We start from the raw sequence: 15,036 nt of genomic DNA, 5'->3' as shown, positions 1-15,036 counted from the left end.
AGTCCTGTTACTGAATACAAAAATGACTGCATCCATTTTTAACTGATCATTTGCACTGATTTTATTTCAGTGATAATCCATAATATTTTGTATTACAAAAAAAATGCTATTCTAAGTGTAGTATTTTTGAACTATATATTTTGAACTGATGATCTGACTCTTTTTAATTATGCCAAATGCTTTCTTGACCCCCATTTGGCACAGAAATATCCATGATTCACATAAATTATGAGAATATATCAGTTTTTAATAGTAGAAATTAAATACATAACTAGAGCTCAATTTCTTAACTGATTTATGTAATATGAGTATGAGGAATAAAATGTTTTTGATTCTGCACAAATTTTTATGATATTAAATGCCTACAGTGAGGTTATATTTTTGTCGCTGGAATAAATACAACAGTATTTGTGTAAACTGTGTGTAAACACAACAGTATTACACAAAGTAAGGATTTTTTTTTATCACTGGAGTAAATGGCAGATTATAGTCTGAAGAGGGGTGTAAAAATGTGACTGATTTATTAACTGAAATGTGCACCTTGTGTAGAAAAAGATTGGTGTCACTCAAAACTCTGTTGACTTCAGAGGAAGTAAAACTCTGTCCAGGTCAATTTATGGCCATGAATTTGTGGAAAATTGATGTTACTAACCTGGACAGGCTACCATAATAGTACTTATTGATTATACCTTTGATTGTGTTTAAGCTCTTCAATAACTGCTTTTTCTTTTCAGATGAATGAAATTGAAGTATGTCCGGAATGTTATTTAGCTGCTTGCCAAAAACGAGAGAATTGGTTTTGTGAGCCTTGTGTAAGTTAAAGATAATGGTAGTCTAGCTAATACACTAAACTAAAACTTCCATTTGACTCCCATTTATTATCCCTCCGTTGTTTTAAACCCGTGGTGGTTACTGAGTCAACGAAAGCTGCTCTAGTTTACTCAGTGACTTGTGCTGGCGAATCGTTCGCTTTGTGGAGTCAGAAGATCATCTCAACATGTTTAGTTGTCAGACCGCTCGCTTTCACAAAGCAATTGGTTCAGTCAGAAATAACTGTTTGCAGAGGATCTCAACAGGCAGTTGTCAGTTTCTCTGTCCTCAAATATAAGATATCTACTCCTGTGTTTGTAGGTGGTACTTAGGATAAGATTTCTGAAATATGAATGTCTGTTTTTATAGGTGTGGATCTGAGAATTTAGACTTTATTCTGTTTTATGACCTATTAATAGATTGGTTGATTTTAATAATAAACCAGACTTGGAAAGGCTTCTTAAGATTCTTAAGCAGAAGTGTGTAATCCATCAGATCATCTTGTACTTAAATGGAAATTAGAGATTAGGCCGAATTTAGGTTATGTTGAAGAAGTATTTGGAAGGGACTAAGTAAAAATAAATTTAAAAAGTGCTATTAGGATGTGTTTATTTGAGATACTTAAGATATTATCTGTAATTTTTTTATTCTTTTTTCTCTTTTTATATATTAAGTATATATCACGTATATATTAAAATGATATCTTGTATTTGGCAAATGCCTTGCATGTGTTGAGTCTTGATTGAATCTAATATATACATACAATTTTTAAAAATCATTTTGTGTACCTGATTTTGAAGATAAAACTGCTTGTATTTTCTAACTGTGTATTTGCCTCTTCCTCTAGAGCAATCCTCACCCTTTGGTCTGGGCTAAACTCAAAGGCTTTCCGTTCTGGCCTGCTAAAGCACTGAGGGATAAAGATGGGCAAGTTGATGCCCGTTTCTTTGGCCAGCATGACAGGTGGGAATTTAACCAAAGGATATCTTTGGCTGTGCTTAAGAAATTGTTGTTGTAATTCTTTACTCTGAGAGTTTTTGCTGTCCTATCTTTTGAAGCTTGACCGTAATAAACTATATAATACTTTTGCATATATAGTTTTTATTTCTTATGTGAATTCTGTAAAATATAAATCACGTTTGCCAGAGTAATACATATATAATCTCGTAATTATATATTTTGTATCAATTAAGCTATATTCATTTATTCTTAAATTTACCTCTCTATTTGTTTGGTTTTTTAGAATAAACTTTTTAAGACACAGTAAAAAAAGATATTTAAACATTTAGTCAATATGCAAGTTATTTCCTGTGACTGTAGTTTTGTGCTACAAAGAATTGTATTTTTAAAAAATGAAATAGAAGTAGAAAATATAATCCTTGTTGCAAGCGCCAGTTTTGCTCTAGGAAGGAGTTCATATTTTCTATACTTGTCAACCCTCTGCTTAGATGGAGGCAGCCATGGTGAATACTAATTCATTTATCATGAATCAAAAATACAAATCTATACAGTTATTAAAACATATACTTTAAAACTGTATATGGCCATGATATATTTAGGTCAAAGTTCCTGGAATTCTCTTATCTTGGAAGGCAAGGTTTTAGAGTCTGAATGAAAAATAAATTAAATCTGTCCAAAACTTGGTGATAAAAGTTTTCTTAGTATTGTGGAGTTTGATCACCCTGGCATGGGGTGTAAAAATAAAACTTTATGTTTTTAAGAATGTGCTTAGGAAATATTAGCTTTCTAACCTGCTTTTTCTATTTTTCTGCTAACTGTGACATCTCGGTTGAAAGATTGTTTAGTAGTGATCTTCATACAGTTGTACAGAATATTCTGATTAGGAATGTCTTGTCGTTACTGACCAGTGTTCATTTGTGTTGTATGTGTTACTGGAGTAGAAGAAATAAGCTAGTGGTAGTCTAAGACATGCTGTTTACTTATTTACCAAGACTAAGCAATGAATTATTAAAAGAAAAGGAAAGTGAACATGGTCCTTTGAAAGTATCTGATGTGTGCGTATCCTTAGGGTTAGGATAAAATAAATTAGTATGTGCAGAAAAGTTGCCAATGTCAAATCCTTAATATTAAATTTGATTATCTTTCTGTTTTGTATATAGGGCCTGGGTTCCGATAAATAATTGCTACCTCATGTCTAAAGAAATTCCTTTTTCTGTGAAAAAGACTAAAAGCATCTTCAACAGTGCAATGCAAGAGATGGAGGTTTATGTTGATAACATTCGTAGAAAGTTTGGGGTATTTAACTACGCACCTTTCCGGACACCGTATACTCCCAACAATCAATACCAAATGTTATTAGACCCTGCAAACCCAACTGCTGGAACTGCAAAGACAGACAAACAAGAGAAAATCAAACTGAACTTTGATATGACGGCATCACCCAAGATTCTGATGAGCAAGCCGATGCTGAGCAGTAGTGCAGGTCGCAGGATTTCACTGACGGATATGCCGCGGTCACCAATGAGTACAAACTCATCAGTCCACACGGGATCTGATGTTGAACAGGATGCGGAGAAAAAAGCAACTTCCAGTCATTTTAGCGCAAGTGAAGAATCCATGGACTTTATTGACAAAAATACAGGTAAAAAAAATGAGGAGACCTGACTGCATTTGGTTAATGCACTGGTTTTAGTAAATGTACTTTTCAAAGACAGATGTTGTTATTAATCATTTTACGAAGAAAGTTTAGAAAAAAAGACCAGCTTAACTTTCAGTTTCACACATAAGAAATAACAGTCCTTTCTGTTGCACTGAGAAGGAATAAATAATCTTGAAAGGTGACCAAAAACCTTTAGTTTAAATGGCAGGAAATAGTTGTAACTGTCAAAGTGAATGAAGGGTGGAAATAGATATTAAAAAGCTTGATTTGCCATGATTAGGAGTATTCTATTTAAAATCTGATAGCCATTTTTCAAGGCAATGAGCTTAATTCACCCACAGTGTTCCCCCATTTAGTACTGAGTGCTAAAATATGGTAAAACTATGGTTGCAATAGGCACAGTGGGTAAAGAGATAAAAGGACTAACGAATACAGAATTTGGACTTCACAGACTTACAGTGTAGTCCCACATCAACTGCTGGCTAATTTTGTGACATTCAGGCAAACCTCTTTATCTGAATGGGCCTTACATTTGTCATCCTTAAAAAATAACCGTCAATATGTGAAACAAAAGATGTCATATGTTCATTAATGTGACTGTTAATAAGACTTCAGTTTTGGATAAAAGGATTTCTTTGTAAAGAAAGCTAAATCAGTCTGTTGTGAGTTGCGGTTTTTAGAGAAAACACTGGGTTTGGGGTTTTTTTTGGTAATGCTTTTGAAATTGATTGAACATAAACTTTTACTAATCCTGCCTAATAGATAGTTTATTTGCAAATAATTGTTTCAAACTAAACATACAATTTTGCAGCTTTTTTGTTGCATGTTTTTGAATGACTGAAATTTTCTATTGTGACCAATGGTTTTGGTACAGTTTTTGGCAGGGCCTAATTTTTCAGAGTTTCTTTTCAGAGTTGTTTTAGATACAGGCATATAAATAGGTGAAATTTCAGTGGAAACTGAAACCTTTTGGAAGCAGAAACTTCTTGACCTTGAGAGCTGAAAGAATAGAGGAAACTTTTAAAAACTACATATAAAAGATACATGAATATACATAAAAATCTGGAGCCTGGAAAAACTAGTTCAACTTGCATGACAATGAGCAAAAGTTTCCTAAATTAACTTACTTTGATGTGGACAACATCACAGAATTTATTTCATGTTGTTATATTTGAAATTACAACCCAAAAGAAGAATCAAGTTTAGAAAAAGCCATGATATATTTCTTTTCTTTTTCCTTTTATTTGTATAATCTTGAGAGAGCTCTTTTTTTTTTCCTTACAGGTTTTTGTTTTAGACAGTTTAATATTAAAATAACCTCTGTGGAAGTTGTAGAAGACTCCTTCAAACTAGTGGATGTACTTTTTTAGGGAGGTGTTGTTCTACAGTAGGAGCATGGACTAATTTGTTCAGCTTCTGTATAGGGGCATCAGTAACATACACTTTTTTTCTTAGTCCTGTATTACTTAGCGATAGGCACATATGAAAGGGGGAATCAGGACAGCGAAAAATAAGCTTGAGATTTAGTTAATTTTTGCTTTTGAGATCAGTATTGCAGGTAGAGAAATCAGTGCCAAAACACGGGCATGCCACACGTGCCTTTGGATAAGTCTAATGTTTAAAATATATATATATATATATATATATATATATATATATAAAATAAAACTGTCATGCTTATTCCTTTGTTCTGCAATGTTATTTAATAATTTCTTAAAAACAGACCAACAAACATGAAAATCCAGATGGACAGTAGCCCTGCAAAAAACAACAAGACTGTGCTTTAGCCCTGACAGGTAGCCATTTAGGACTCTTACTGTTCGCAGCCAGTAAAGGATAGGACATGAAACTAACTTTGGGTACAAAAAGTATCTTGTGATAGGAAATTTGCATTCACAACTTTCTATCCCTCTTATGAAAGTGATGTCACGGTAACTGTAATAAATTTAAACATATCAAAATACATGGCTTTCTTAGTAGAGAATACCAAGTCAATAGGAATAATTCATCAGCAGCATTTTCATGTAACAAAGTAAAGAAAATCTCAGAAAATCTCTGGACTTGCACCAATTATTTGAGTTATTCGCTGCCTCCAGGAGAAACTCTTCCTATTTATACCACTTTATACATAAATTATCATGAACATATTTGTGTACAGCTTTCATACGTAAGGTGTAGCTGCCAAATAGTGTTACTTGTCTTAAAATGTAGGGCTTTTATTATACTACATTATTATTTCTTTATAATATTGGACATAATCATGGAAAGTCATAGTAAAGCTGTTTTGTCAGATAAAGATAAAAGAAGATGGTAGATATTACACTGTTCTTTGGCTTCTTGTCTATCATGGTAGTTCTGGGGATTTTTTCTAACTTTTTGTGAGGCCTTACTGACCCTTTCGCATAGTACATGAAAGTGCTGGATTTGGCTTCACAGCAGTTAACTAGTATATTCAGTTTCTCACCTGGCATTTCTACCTGAATATTGTTAGAAACACTAACTTTTGTAATACTTACATTATGTATAAACTTAGTTGCGCCAGCACTGGAATCTGTGTGTTCTGAGTAAAATTTAAATGAAATTATTTGTTGGCTGTAAAAAAATTGAAGTAGTGTCACTGCCCTATGCTTCGACAGGAATGTTTGTATTTGGATGCCGTTGACAGGTTTTGATGTCTGTTGTGTGAGTGAAAGGAAGAAAATAACTTGGAAGTAGTTATTGAAACAGCAGATATCACTGCCTTTTAGGAATCTGAAAATGTATGGACAATGCTTGATGTACTGGGAAAGAGCAAGAGTTTAGGAGTGAGTTTAAGATTACATCTTCAAAGCGTTAGGCAGAGATTAAACAGACAGAAATGAGTCTTGCTGACAGAAAGGGGGTTTTAGTTTTGGGGGGGTTTTTTAGGTAACAGCCTGCAGATGCTTCTTTTTGTAGACTGTCCGGCTGTTCCCAGAAGTTTTGTGTTTTTGAAGCATTACTTCATGGATATTTTGAAGACTTAAAGCATAGGCTTTTGCTTATACTGTGTGTATATATAGGAATATCCTGTTACCTTATCTGAGAGATTTGGTCACTGATCTTGAGCTGCTCTCATTAAACTTGCTGTGATTTGTGCTTTTAATTCTCTCTTAAAGTATCTAGAAACTGGGGTAGGTGTTTTTTTAATGTTTACCCACATACATGAAATAAAAAGGTGCCAATTCAGAGTGTCAAGACTTTAATAATTTTTAAATAACCAAATCTCAAAGGTTAGAAACTCTCAATAACTTAAAATGGAATGTTTTTGAGGGTAAACATACATTTGGCCTGACAAAGCAGCTGCAATAAAATTATTTTCAGTACAATTTCTTTTTTTATTAAACTAATATTAAAGCAATAATTGTAACTTATAATGGAGGTATAATACAAAGTTGAAATTATTAAACAAAAATCCTTTCCCTGCTTTTACAGGGTTTAAAAGCTGTTTTGTCCCAGTGAAAGTGGCTTTATTCTGATTATTTTTAAATTTGTCTTTATTAATTTTGTGCTTTTTCAGCTTCTCCAGCACCAACAAGAACGGGTCAAGCAGGGAGCTTGTCAGGCAGCCCCAAACCTTTCTCTCCTCAAGCTTCAACACCAATTTCTGCTAAGCAAGAAAGAACTTCCACTCCAGGAAGCATTCTGAATCTTAATCTTGGTTAGTCTTGACCTTTGAAAGTCTAATACTGTTATAGCTGAATAAATTACAGTGGTGTCAATACAAGATAATATGAACAAACTTTCTTGTATATGGCTTTAAATGAAGCATGTGTGTAATTATTGTTTCATCAAATAAGCTATTCTTTATTATTTTTTAAAGTGGAATTGAAAGTTTATATTACTGTTTCTTCTTGTTGATGAAAGGAAGTAGTTCAGGGAAGATTTTTACTTGGACTGTGCAAATTATCGTGTCTAAATAATGGGTAAGGTTCTAAAGGCTGTAGGTACGTGAACATTGCCGCTCTTCACCCTCAGTCTCTTCAGTGAATTCTTGGCAAGATTTTCTCGTGGTTGTTAGGATTTCGGATTTACTATGGTGTCTTCTGCCTTGCCACGTTCCCATCGCTTCCTCACTGGACCATCCCTCTCTTGGTAGAGCTACAGATGAAAGGAATTAGTAGATGTCTTGAAACTCCTAAAAAGTAAATTTGGGGATTCTGGTATTTTGAAGGATGGGGTGGGTAAGTACTAACTAGGTAAAATAGTTCTGAAAGCCAAACAGATGTAAATAGGTTTCCTCAGTCATGCTGTGTTCTGGCTCAGTGTTTGAATACTGGCTACATTTTACAGTCCTGTGATATTTCATGAAGAGGCAGGATTCTGCCCCTGGGTCTTAGATGAATCCAGGAAGGCTTGAGCTTGAATGCTGAATTCATGGTTTTGGTGAGCTACAGATCTTTTCACTGTGGATACAAGCTTACAGGGTGTTTTTCAGTGTTAAGCTGTCTGTTTGACATAACCATAGAATCGTTTCTTCTGCTGTACTGCAGCTGTTTGCCTTGTTATCTGAGGTATGATTCATTTGCAACAAATCTTAAGAAATAATGTGGTGCTGAAATAGTGCGAATCACAGATGGTAGACATTAGCTGGGACACAGAATATTTTGAATAAATGGGGTGGAACGGAAAATCTGGTGCGATGGTTCATGAGGATCACTGTAAAATAACAGCACATTTTCAGATAGAATATCAGTTATTTGTTCAGCTTTAGGGAAGCTTCTTTTGCTAAATATGCTGTTTTTAATAGGAATGAAAATGGCAGCCCTTTCTCTTTGGATGATGAGTGTCAGCTGTGCCAGACAGATTCCTCTGCGAATTGTATGGCTTTCAGATATGAGTCATTGTGTCTCAATGTCAAGCATCATGCAAACAGGGATTCGCTCTGAAAAAACAGAAGTGAAATTCCAGAATAGAAAGGCACTTATATACGTTGGGCAGAGAACTAGAAGGGCTCCTATGATTGCCCTCCAGTTCAGCAGCAGGAAAAGAAAAATAATGGATGCGAGCCAGCTGTAGTTACCGGTAGACTGGCTGAAGTGAAAAATGGGCTATGGGAATGACGAAGCTATACTATACATAGATTGCTTGGAAAAAAGATTATATTCCAGATGGTATGAGACCTGTCCTTGTATGAATGACAGAGACAGAAAAGATAGAAGAACAACTCGGACACAATAATGAGTGAAAATTTTTAGATGGGTGATGGGAAAACATAAAGAGTTTGGAGATGAGAACCTGAATATTTCTCCTCAGTGGGTTTCTCTGCCCTTTACTCTGCTTGCTTTCTACTAATAGGGCAAATCGGAAGTCCAGGTCTTTTCAATGAGACCTCCTTGTTGGTTTGACAGAGATTTATTTGGTATGTTAAGATGTAGGGTTCCCAGGGGAAATACTACAGTGTCTCGTGTCTTCATCCTGCCCGCCTTCTTCCATTTTTGCCTGTATTTGTATCCTGCCATGTAGTTAACTAACAGTAATTCTGTATTTGTCATGTTCTACAGCAAAACTTTCTATGATTTTCTTCATATATATACATATATATATATATATATATGTGGAAGAATTTTTTAAAACCCAGCACTCAGATCCTTTCAATAAGAACTATTGTGGAGTGCTGATTCCTTTTGAAATTCTGTCCTTCTCATGCTTAAAAGGAAACAATGTTTTTGAAAATGAGCTCATAATAGAACAGCTTATTATAAAACCATAGAAATGTAGCATCACATTGACTCATGTTTACTGTAGAGCCATAAGCTCTTTTTCACTGTATTGTTCCTTAGTCAGATACTCCTCATTTAAAAAAATTTTTTTTTCCCACTCCTTCTTAAATGCTGTATTTTTCACTTACAGCTATTAATTCAGCTTCTTGGTTTCAGAAATCATCTGCAGTTTATTAAGAACATTTTGAATTCTGACACCTTTTCTAAAGAATTAGGAGCAGCTTCCGTTTCTGTGTTGTCCACAGATTTTATGCTATTTTATTGTCGCAATAATTAATGAAAATGTTGACTAGAACAGTGCTTTAGAACAGAGTGCATTGAGGTTGGACTTGTAATCCTCCTGTAGCAGCGCACCCACCAGGTAACAGTGGCACCTGGATCTCAGTTCCTTAGCTTCCTTCTGGCAAGGTCAGCGTGTCAGTGAAGTGCTACAGTTGGCCTTTTCCCCCAGGGGTTTCCCTTATGTCGAGTCTGTTTCTGTTCTGGAGGGGCTGTGGGCTAGTTCAGAATCTGTCACTGGCTAAAACTCTGATTAAGCACTTGGTGCATTTTGTGTATCTTGTCAGGGAAATTGATTTTCATGGTCCTTTGCTACAAAGTTCTCGCTATCACGCTGTTCCATTCCATGCAGTCAGCTCCGTGATAGGGCATTGTCTTAGTACAGCGACGATGTTCTCCTTATATGTTCTTACAGCACTTAGGAGCAAAATGTATGAGACTCTGCTGTAAGTATTTGTAGGGTGTCATTCTGGCATTATCTGGAATAGCTATGGGAAGAAACGGTTAAATACATTAAGTCTTTTTTTTACATATGCGCTGGAATTAGATGACTTATTTGTTTTGGCACTGTAAATGACATTTATTGAAAGCAATTCACTGCAGTTTCTTAAAATGTGCAGTTTTAGAAAATAAATAGACTAACACAGTTAATTCTTATGAGTATTTCTTCCATCACAACAAAATTTAAACTTCACCAAGAGCTTGCCCAGCCTAGCAGTCGAGGAAACTTCAATTTGTATGTTGCAAAGCATTACCTGCTGACAGTTTAGGTGGACATTAGACTCTGAAATTCGATTTTTATTTCAGCCTCTCTGGGACAGTTAAAGAAAAGCTAGAGTTTAATTAAGCTGTGATTTGCAGTTGTGATTTGACTTAATTTCTTTGGTGCTCTGATTTGTCATTCATTTTCTGTCCTGTTTCCTCAAAATGGGGAGGAAAAAAAAGCCTATCTAAACTATTTAAAAAATTTAAAAAGCAAACAAACTATTTAAACCATTTAAAAGACATCTCTTTCACTGTGAAGTCTTTGAATCAAATTCTATGATAAGCATGATATTGCTGTTACTATTGTGGAATTAGAGTGGATTGGGTGTAGTTAGCTAAAGAATATTGTGGAGGGAAAAATGAAATAAGTTTGTTATTTCCTTACATGGAATATGGAACCTTATATGACATATGGAGCCCAGATTTCTGTAGTCTGTAGTTTTTAAGTATCACTGGGTAACTGGGGAAAGAAATATCCATTTATTTTGCTGAAACTGGGTGGAGAACATTCTGTGAAGAAAAAGCGATGCAAGATAAGGATTTGCATATTAATAATTAAAGGATAAAATTACATGATTAAGCTTCAGAAGGCTGCACAGAAATTGTCAGTAATTTATTTGACTCACTCATCTGTTTGGTTCAAATGAGGTGATCTGATCTGTGCACTTTTTGAATTCGGTTTGCTTTGCTTTCAATCTCAGAAGTCTTGTTTAGAGTAAGGAGAACTTTAGCTCCATTTTCTTATGCAGTGAAACCCAAAACACCGTCAGGAAAACCATTCTTAAGACAGCACTAGGTTACAAGATACCTTAGGTGACCGTGCAGTTCATGCTGCAATAATTGGCTGTGGTTCCTTTGTCAAATATTTTCTAAGATTATGAATCAGTATACTTCATATCATCCAGAAAATTCTCTTCCTGAATTGAGCTGAATTAAGATTTCAAGACCATCTCTTACAAAAGGTTAAAATTGTTTTTATCAGTCTATAAGTACACAGGAAGAAGAAACCCGATTTAGTAAACTCATCTCCAATACAAAGAGCAAATTTTTCAAAAGTACTTAAGTGACTTAGAGCCTTGTATTTTATATTCAAAAACGATCGAAAGCTTAAAAGTTTACATCACACTGAGTGATGCCTGAGTTTGTATTATGTTTAGTTTCTTCCAGTATGGAAGCGATATGAGGACTGCGAAATTCAGTATTACTTTTATGATCATTTCACTGGTTCGAGAAAGGACAGTTGACCCTTGGTTTAATCTAGACTGCATGTGTATTATAAGCCAGGATGGTCCAAACTGTAGCCTGTGTGTTTGGCTTGTGGGATCGCTACGTACAAGCTTCTGCCTTTCCCTTGGAGATGGGAAACTGTTATTTTAGCAGTAAACAAGAACTGTGTGAGCTGCTTGAATGCTTCCTTCTTTACCTGCTCTCACTGTAATATAGATTCTGTTTGCAACCTGGTAGGAGAGTGGCAAAATCTGACTCTGACACCCGCACTGCTGAGGTTGAGCCATTTTATACTGTGGTTCTTAAATTTTAAATTTAGAAGGTACCTTGATATTAAGCCCAAACTTGCAAAGAATGTCAGACCAGAGGAAACACTGATTCAGCCCTTCATATTTGTTTCACTTTATTCTCTAGGAATTGCACATCAAAAAATGTCCTGCCAATATGTTAAAAAAAAAAAAAAAAAAAAAAAAGGCAACACTGACCTTGACCTTCTTTAACTGTGGTACAGTGACAGTCTAAGAGAAGCATAAATTCCTATCTGTGCTGGTGTTATGTTGCCTCTTCTCCTCCATGGCCTCTCTCATTTTCCAGCGTATGGCATTGGCTCCTACTTGATCCTGTGATGATCCAGTTCAGGGAGCTAAACTGGCAGAACCCAGTTCCTCTCTGCAGTCCTTCTCCCTTCTCTGTGCCCTCCCCAAAGAAGCAACTAACCCAAAACTGGTTTAGCGCCCTTGGTGACTAATGGACTGTCAGGCAAACAGCAGTTTTAACAAAGGGATAGGACTATGGAACAGAAATGTCACCTGTGTGGAAAAATTGAGACAGAAAAGTGAAACTTAGTTGCTAAGACATTTTTAGGTTTAGCACTCTAGTCTGTACTCTTTGCAGACAGGTCTGTATGTTTGAGAGTGAAAACTTTTAAGTGTATGGGAGAGCTCAAGAGAAGATTTTGCTGGCATATATTGAAAAAGTTTGAATCATTAATTTCTAGTATAACCATCCACATTTATATTTTTCTTCCTCTGAAGTTGTGACTATAAGGGTTTCTATTTTTGATTTCTCGATCCCTGCAAAAATGTACTACTAGTAGTAAATAACAGCAGCAGCTTACTGGAAGTATTGTCAGATAAGTGATGAACCTAGACTGATGCTTTCTTGATAATTTCATGTAACAGAGATAACTTCCACACAACGAATGCATGCAGTTTGAACGTGTAATATGTAGTATCTGAGAGGAGAAAACCATTGTTTGTAGTAAAGTCATTTTAGAATTATTGTTTAGGACTTGCAGCCCATAGTTATAAAAGAAATGAAATATGTTTCAGATTGTCTACATTGCTACTCAGTAAAATTTCTGTCTTACACAGAAAGTGATTTTTTAAAAAAAATATATTTCTTAATTCCTTTTTCAGATCGTAGCAAAGCTGAAATGGATCTGAAAGAGCTGAGTGAGTCAGTCCAACAACAGTCCACCCCTGTGCCACTCATTTCACCAAAACGACAGATACGTAGTAGGTTCCAGCTTAATCTTGACAAGACAATAGAGAGTTGTAAAGCACAACTCGGTAAGTATGTTGCAAGAATACAATGGAAACCTGAAGGATACACTTGAGGAAACTTTAATTTAAAGTTTGAAAAAAGTTTTCAGATTGTAAAGCCTTAAATATTTTACGCATTAAAACAAGATCAGAGGATGTTTGAACTCTTCAGGGCAAATAGAGTACACTTAGCTAGTTTAATTTAAAGCGTAATAGGACCTAATGTTTCAAATTTTTGTCAAAAAGCTTTCATCTTTTAATCTGATTTTGTGCCATTCTGATTTAGATAGTATGACAGAATTATAGTCTTACTATTTGCTTGTAATTTTGAAAATTCAAGAACTGTACCTAGCTCATTCCAGTTGCATATATTATTGATATATCCAGTCACACAGAAGCTGGATGTTGTTACAAAACATTAGTGCTGTATAGCACTTAGCAGGTATTAAAGACTTTGTAGGCACTAAAAAATTTTAGTTTCTTCTAACAAAACTTAGAGAGTCTAAAATTGTATGTGCAAACATCTATATAATTAACCTCAATCAGGTAAATAGTGTTACTGATTTTTATGGTGATTTCGTGTGGATAAAAATTATTTCTGTGCTCATGTGCCAGCATTGATCCTAGGTTAAACAAATCTATAACTTGCAGGTGATGGAAAAAAGCAGTGAAAGGAGGGCTGCTAAATCCAATAAAAATATGATTTAGAATATTTGGAAGGTGATCCTTGCATATTTTGATACTGAGATAGGGCACTAAGGGAGGTATTGATAGCTTAAGGACTGACAGTTAAGATAATGGTATGTATGTACTTTATTTCAGTATATAGAGTATTTTTTTGATAATGTCAGTCAGTCTGATGTCAGCATGGAATATACTTTCCTTCCCACAATTAGGAATAAATGAAATATCTGAAGCTGTTTATACTGCAGTAGAACACAGTGACTCTGAAGATTCTGAAAAATCTGACACCAGTGACAGTGAATATAGCGATGAGGATCAGAAATCAAAGAATGATCAGGAAGATGGAGAGGACAAGGAAGGTGCAAGAAGTGACAAAGAATCTTTGACATTGAAAAAAAAACCTAAGCCCTCATCTCAGAATGAAGACAAGGAGGAACTTAAATGCACAAGTCCAGAAGCAGAGAAAACAGATGATCCAGTTAAAGAAAAGGCAATTACAGACACTGAAAAAGAATTTTCTGAAAAGGGCAAAAGTTTGCAACATCCTGCAAAAGAAAAACTGAAAGGTAAAGATGAAACGGACTCGCCGACTGTGCATCTAGGACTGGACTCTGATTCTGAGAGTGAACTCGTCATTGATCTAGGAGATGATCATTGTGGGCGTGAAGGACGGAAAACCAAGAAAGAACCGAAAGAACCGCCTTCTAAACAAGATGGTAGGGTGAAATGTTTCCTTTCCTTTTTTTTCCTTTACTTTAGAACTATGATCTAATCCAAGTTACAGGCTGCCTTAGCTTTTAGCTTTATTATTGCAGTAAGACGCCTGCTAAACAAGATTATAGGGTGAAATTGTTTCCTTTCCTTTCCTTTTTTTTTTTGTGTGTTTACTTTGCTTTAGGACTATTATGAAAGCCAAGTTAAATGAAGCATTAGCTGTTAGCTTTATTACTGCATTAAAATATTAAAAAAGACCTAGACCAAAACAAATAATTTGCGTGAATAATTTTTCATTCTTTGTGACTATGAAGAAAAGATTTTCAGTCCCCATTATAATTTCTGATTTAAATAAAAAATCTTTTATTGAATTTCCTTCCAGCAGCATAGATCTATAAACATATATAATGTGTTCTGTCACCCATTTAGAGTTCTTTTTGCAAATTTTTATGACGTTCAGCTCAAACTTTAACATTTCCATAGACCTCCCAAAGTTGTAGCAGCAGCAGAAGTTGGAATTAAATCTATACTATAAGTTGTATAATGTCCAGTTAAAATCAATGTAAATGCTCTCATTTGTAATCAAAAGAACAGGTAAATTACGTGTATTGTCCCTTAGGTAGTGTTTTCGTGTGTCAGTAGAAGTAAAGAG

At 35.0% G+C, this 15,036-nt stretch overlaps 1 protein-coding gene across 17 annotated transcripts in view; it reads left to right on the top strand.

Moving 5' to 3' along the window:
* Window positions 1–15,036, top strand: part of ZMYND8 (zinc finger MYND-type containing 8) — an 88,957-nt gene that overhangs the window by 57,057 nt on the left and 16,864 nt on the right. For 14 of the 17 annotated variants that reach the window (XR_003254104.1, XR_003254120.1, XR_003254089.1 and 11 more), the window contains 6 exons: window positions 735–812; window positions 1,658–1,773; window positions 2,931–3,412; window positions 6,969–7,109; window positions 12,861–13,013; window positions 13,883–14,386. Coding sequence is in view for 2 of the 17 variants with exons in the window: in XM_026069121.1 (XP_025924906.1) it covers window positions 735–812; window positions 1,658–1,773; window positions 2,931–3,412; window positions 6,969–7,109; window positions 12,861–13,013; window positions 13,883–14,386 (1,474 nt within the window). In the remaining 15 variants the exon portion in view is untranslated. The remainder of the gene's footprint in view (window positions 1–734; window positions 813–1,657; window positions 1,774–2,930; window positions 3,413–6,968; window positions 7,110–12,860; window positions 13,014–13,882; window positions 14,387–15,036) is intronic. The other 3 variants (XR_003254138.1, XR_003254097.1, XR_003254137.1) reach the window with 1 other exon arrangement.

This window comes from Apteryx rowi, unplaced genomic scaffold (genome assembly GCF_003343035.1).
Source record: "Apteryx rowi isolate R43461 unplaced genomic scaffold, aptRow1 scaffold_0, whole genome shotgun sequence".
Classification (NCBI taxonomy): Eukaryota; Metazoa; Chordata; class Aves; order Apterygiformes; family Apterygidae; genus Apteryx; species Apteryx rowi.
This window is presented reverse-complemented; position numbering and strand designations above follow the sequence as displayed.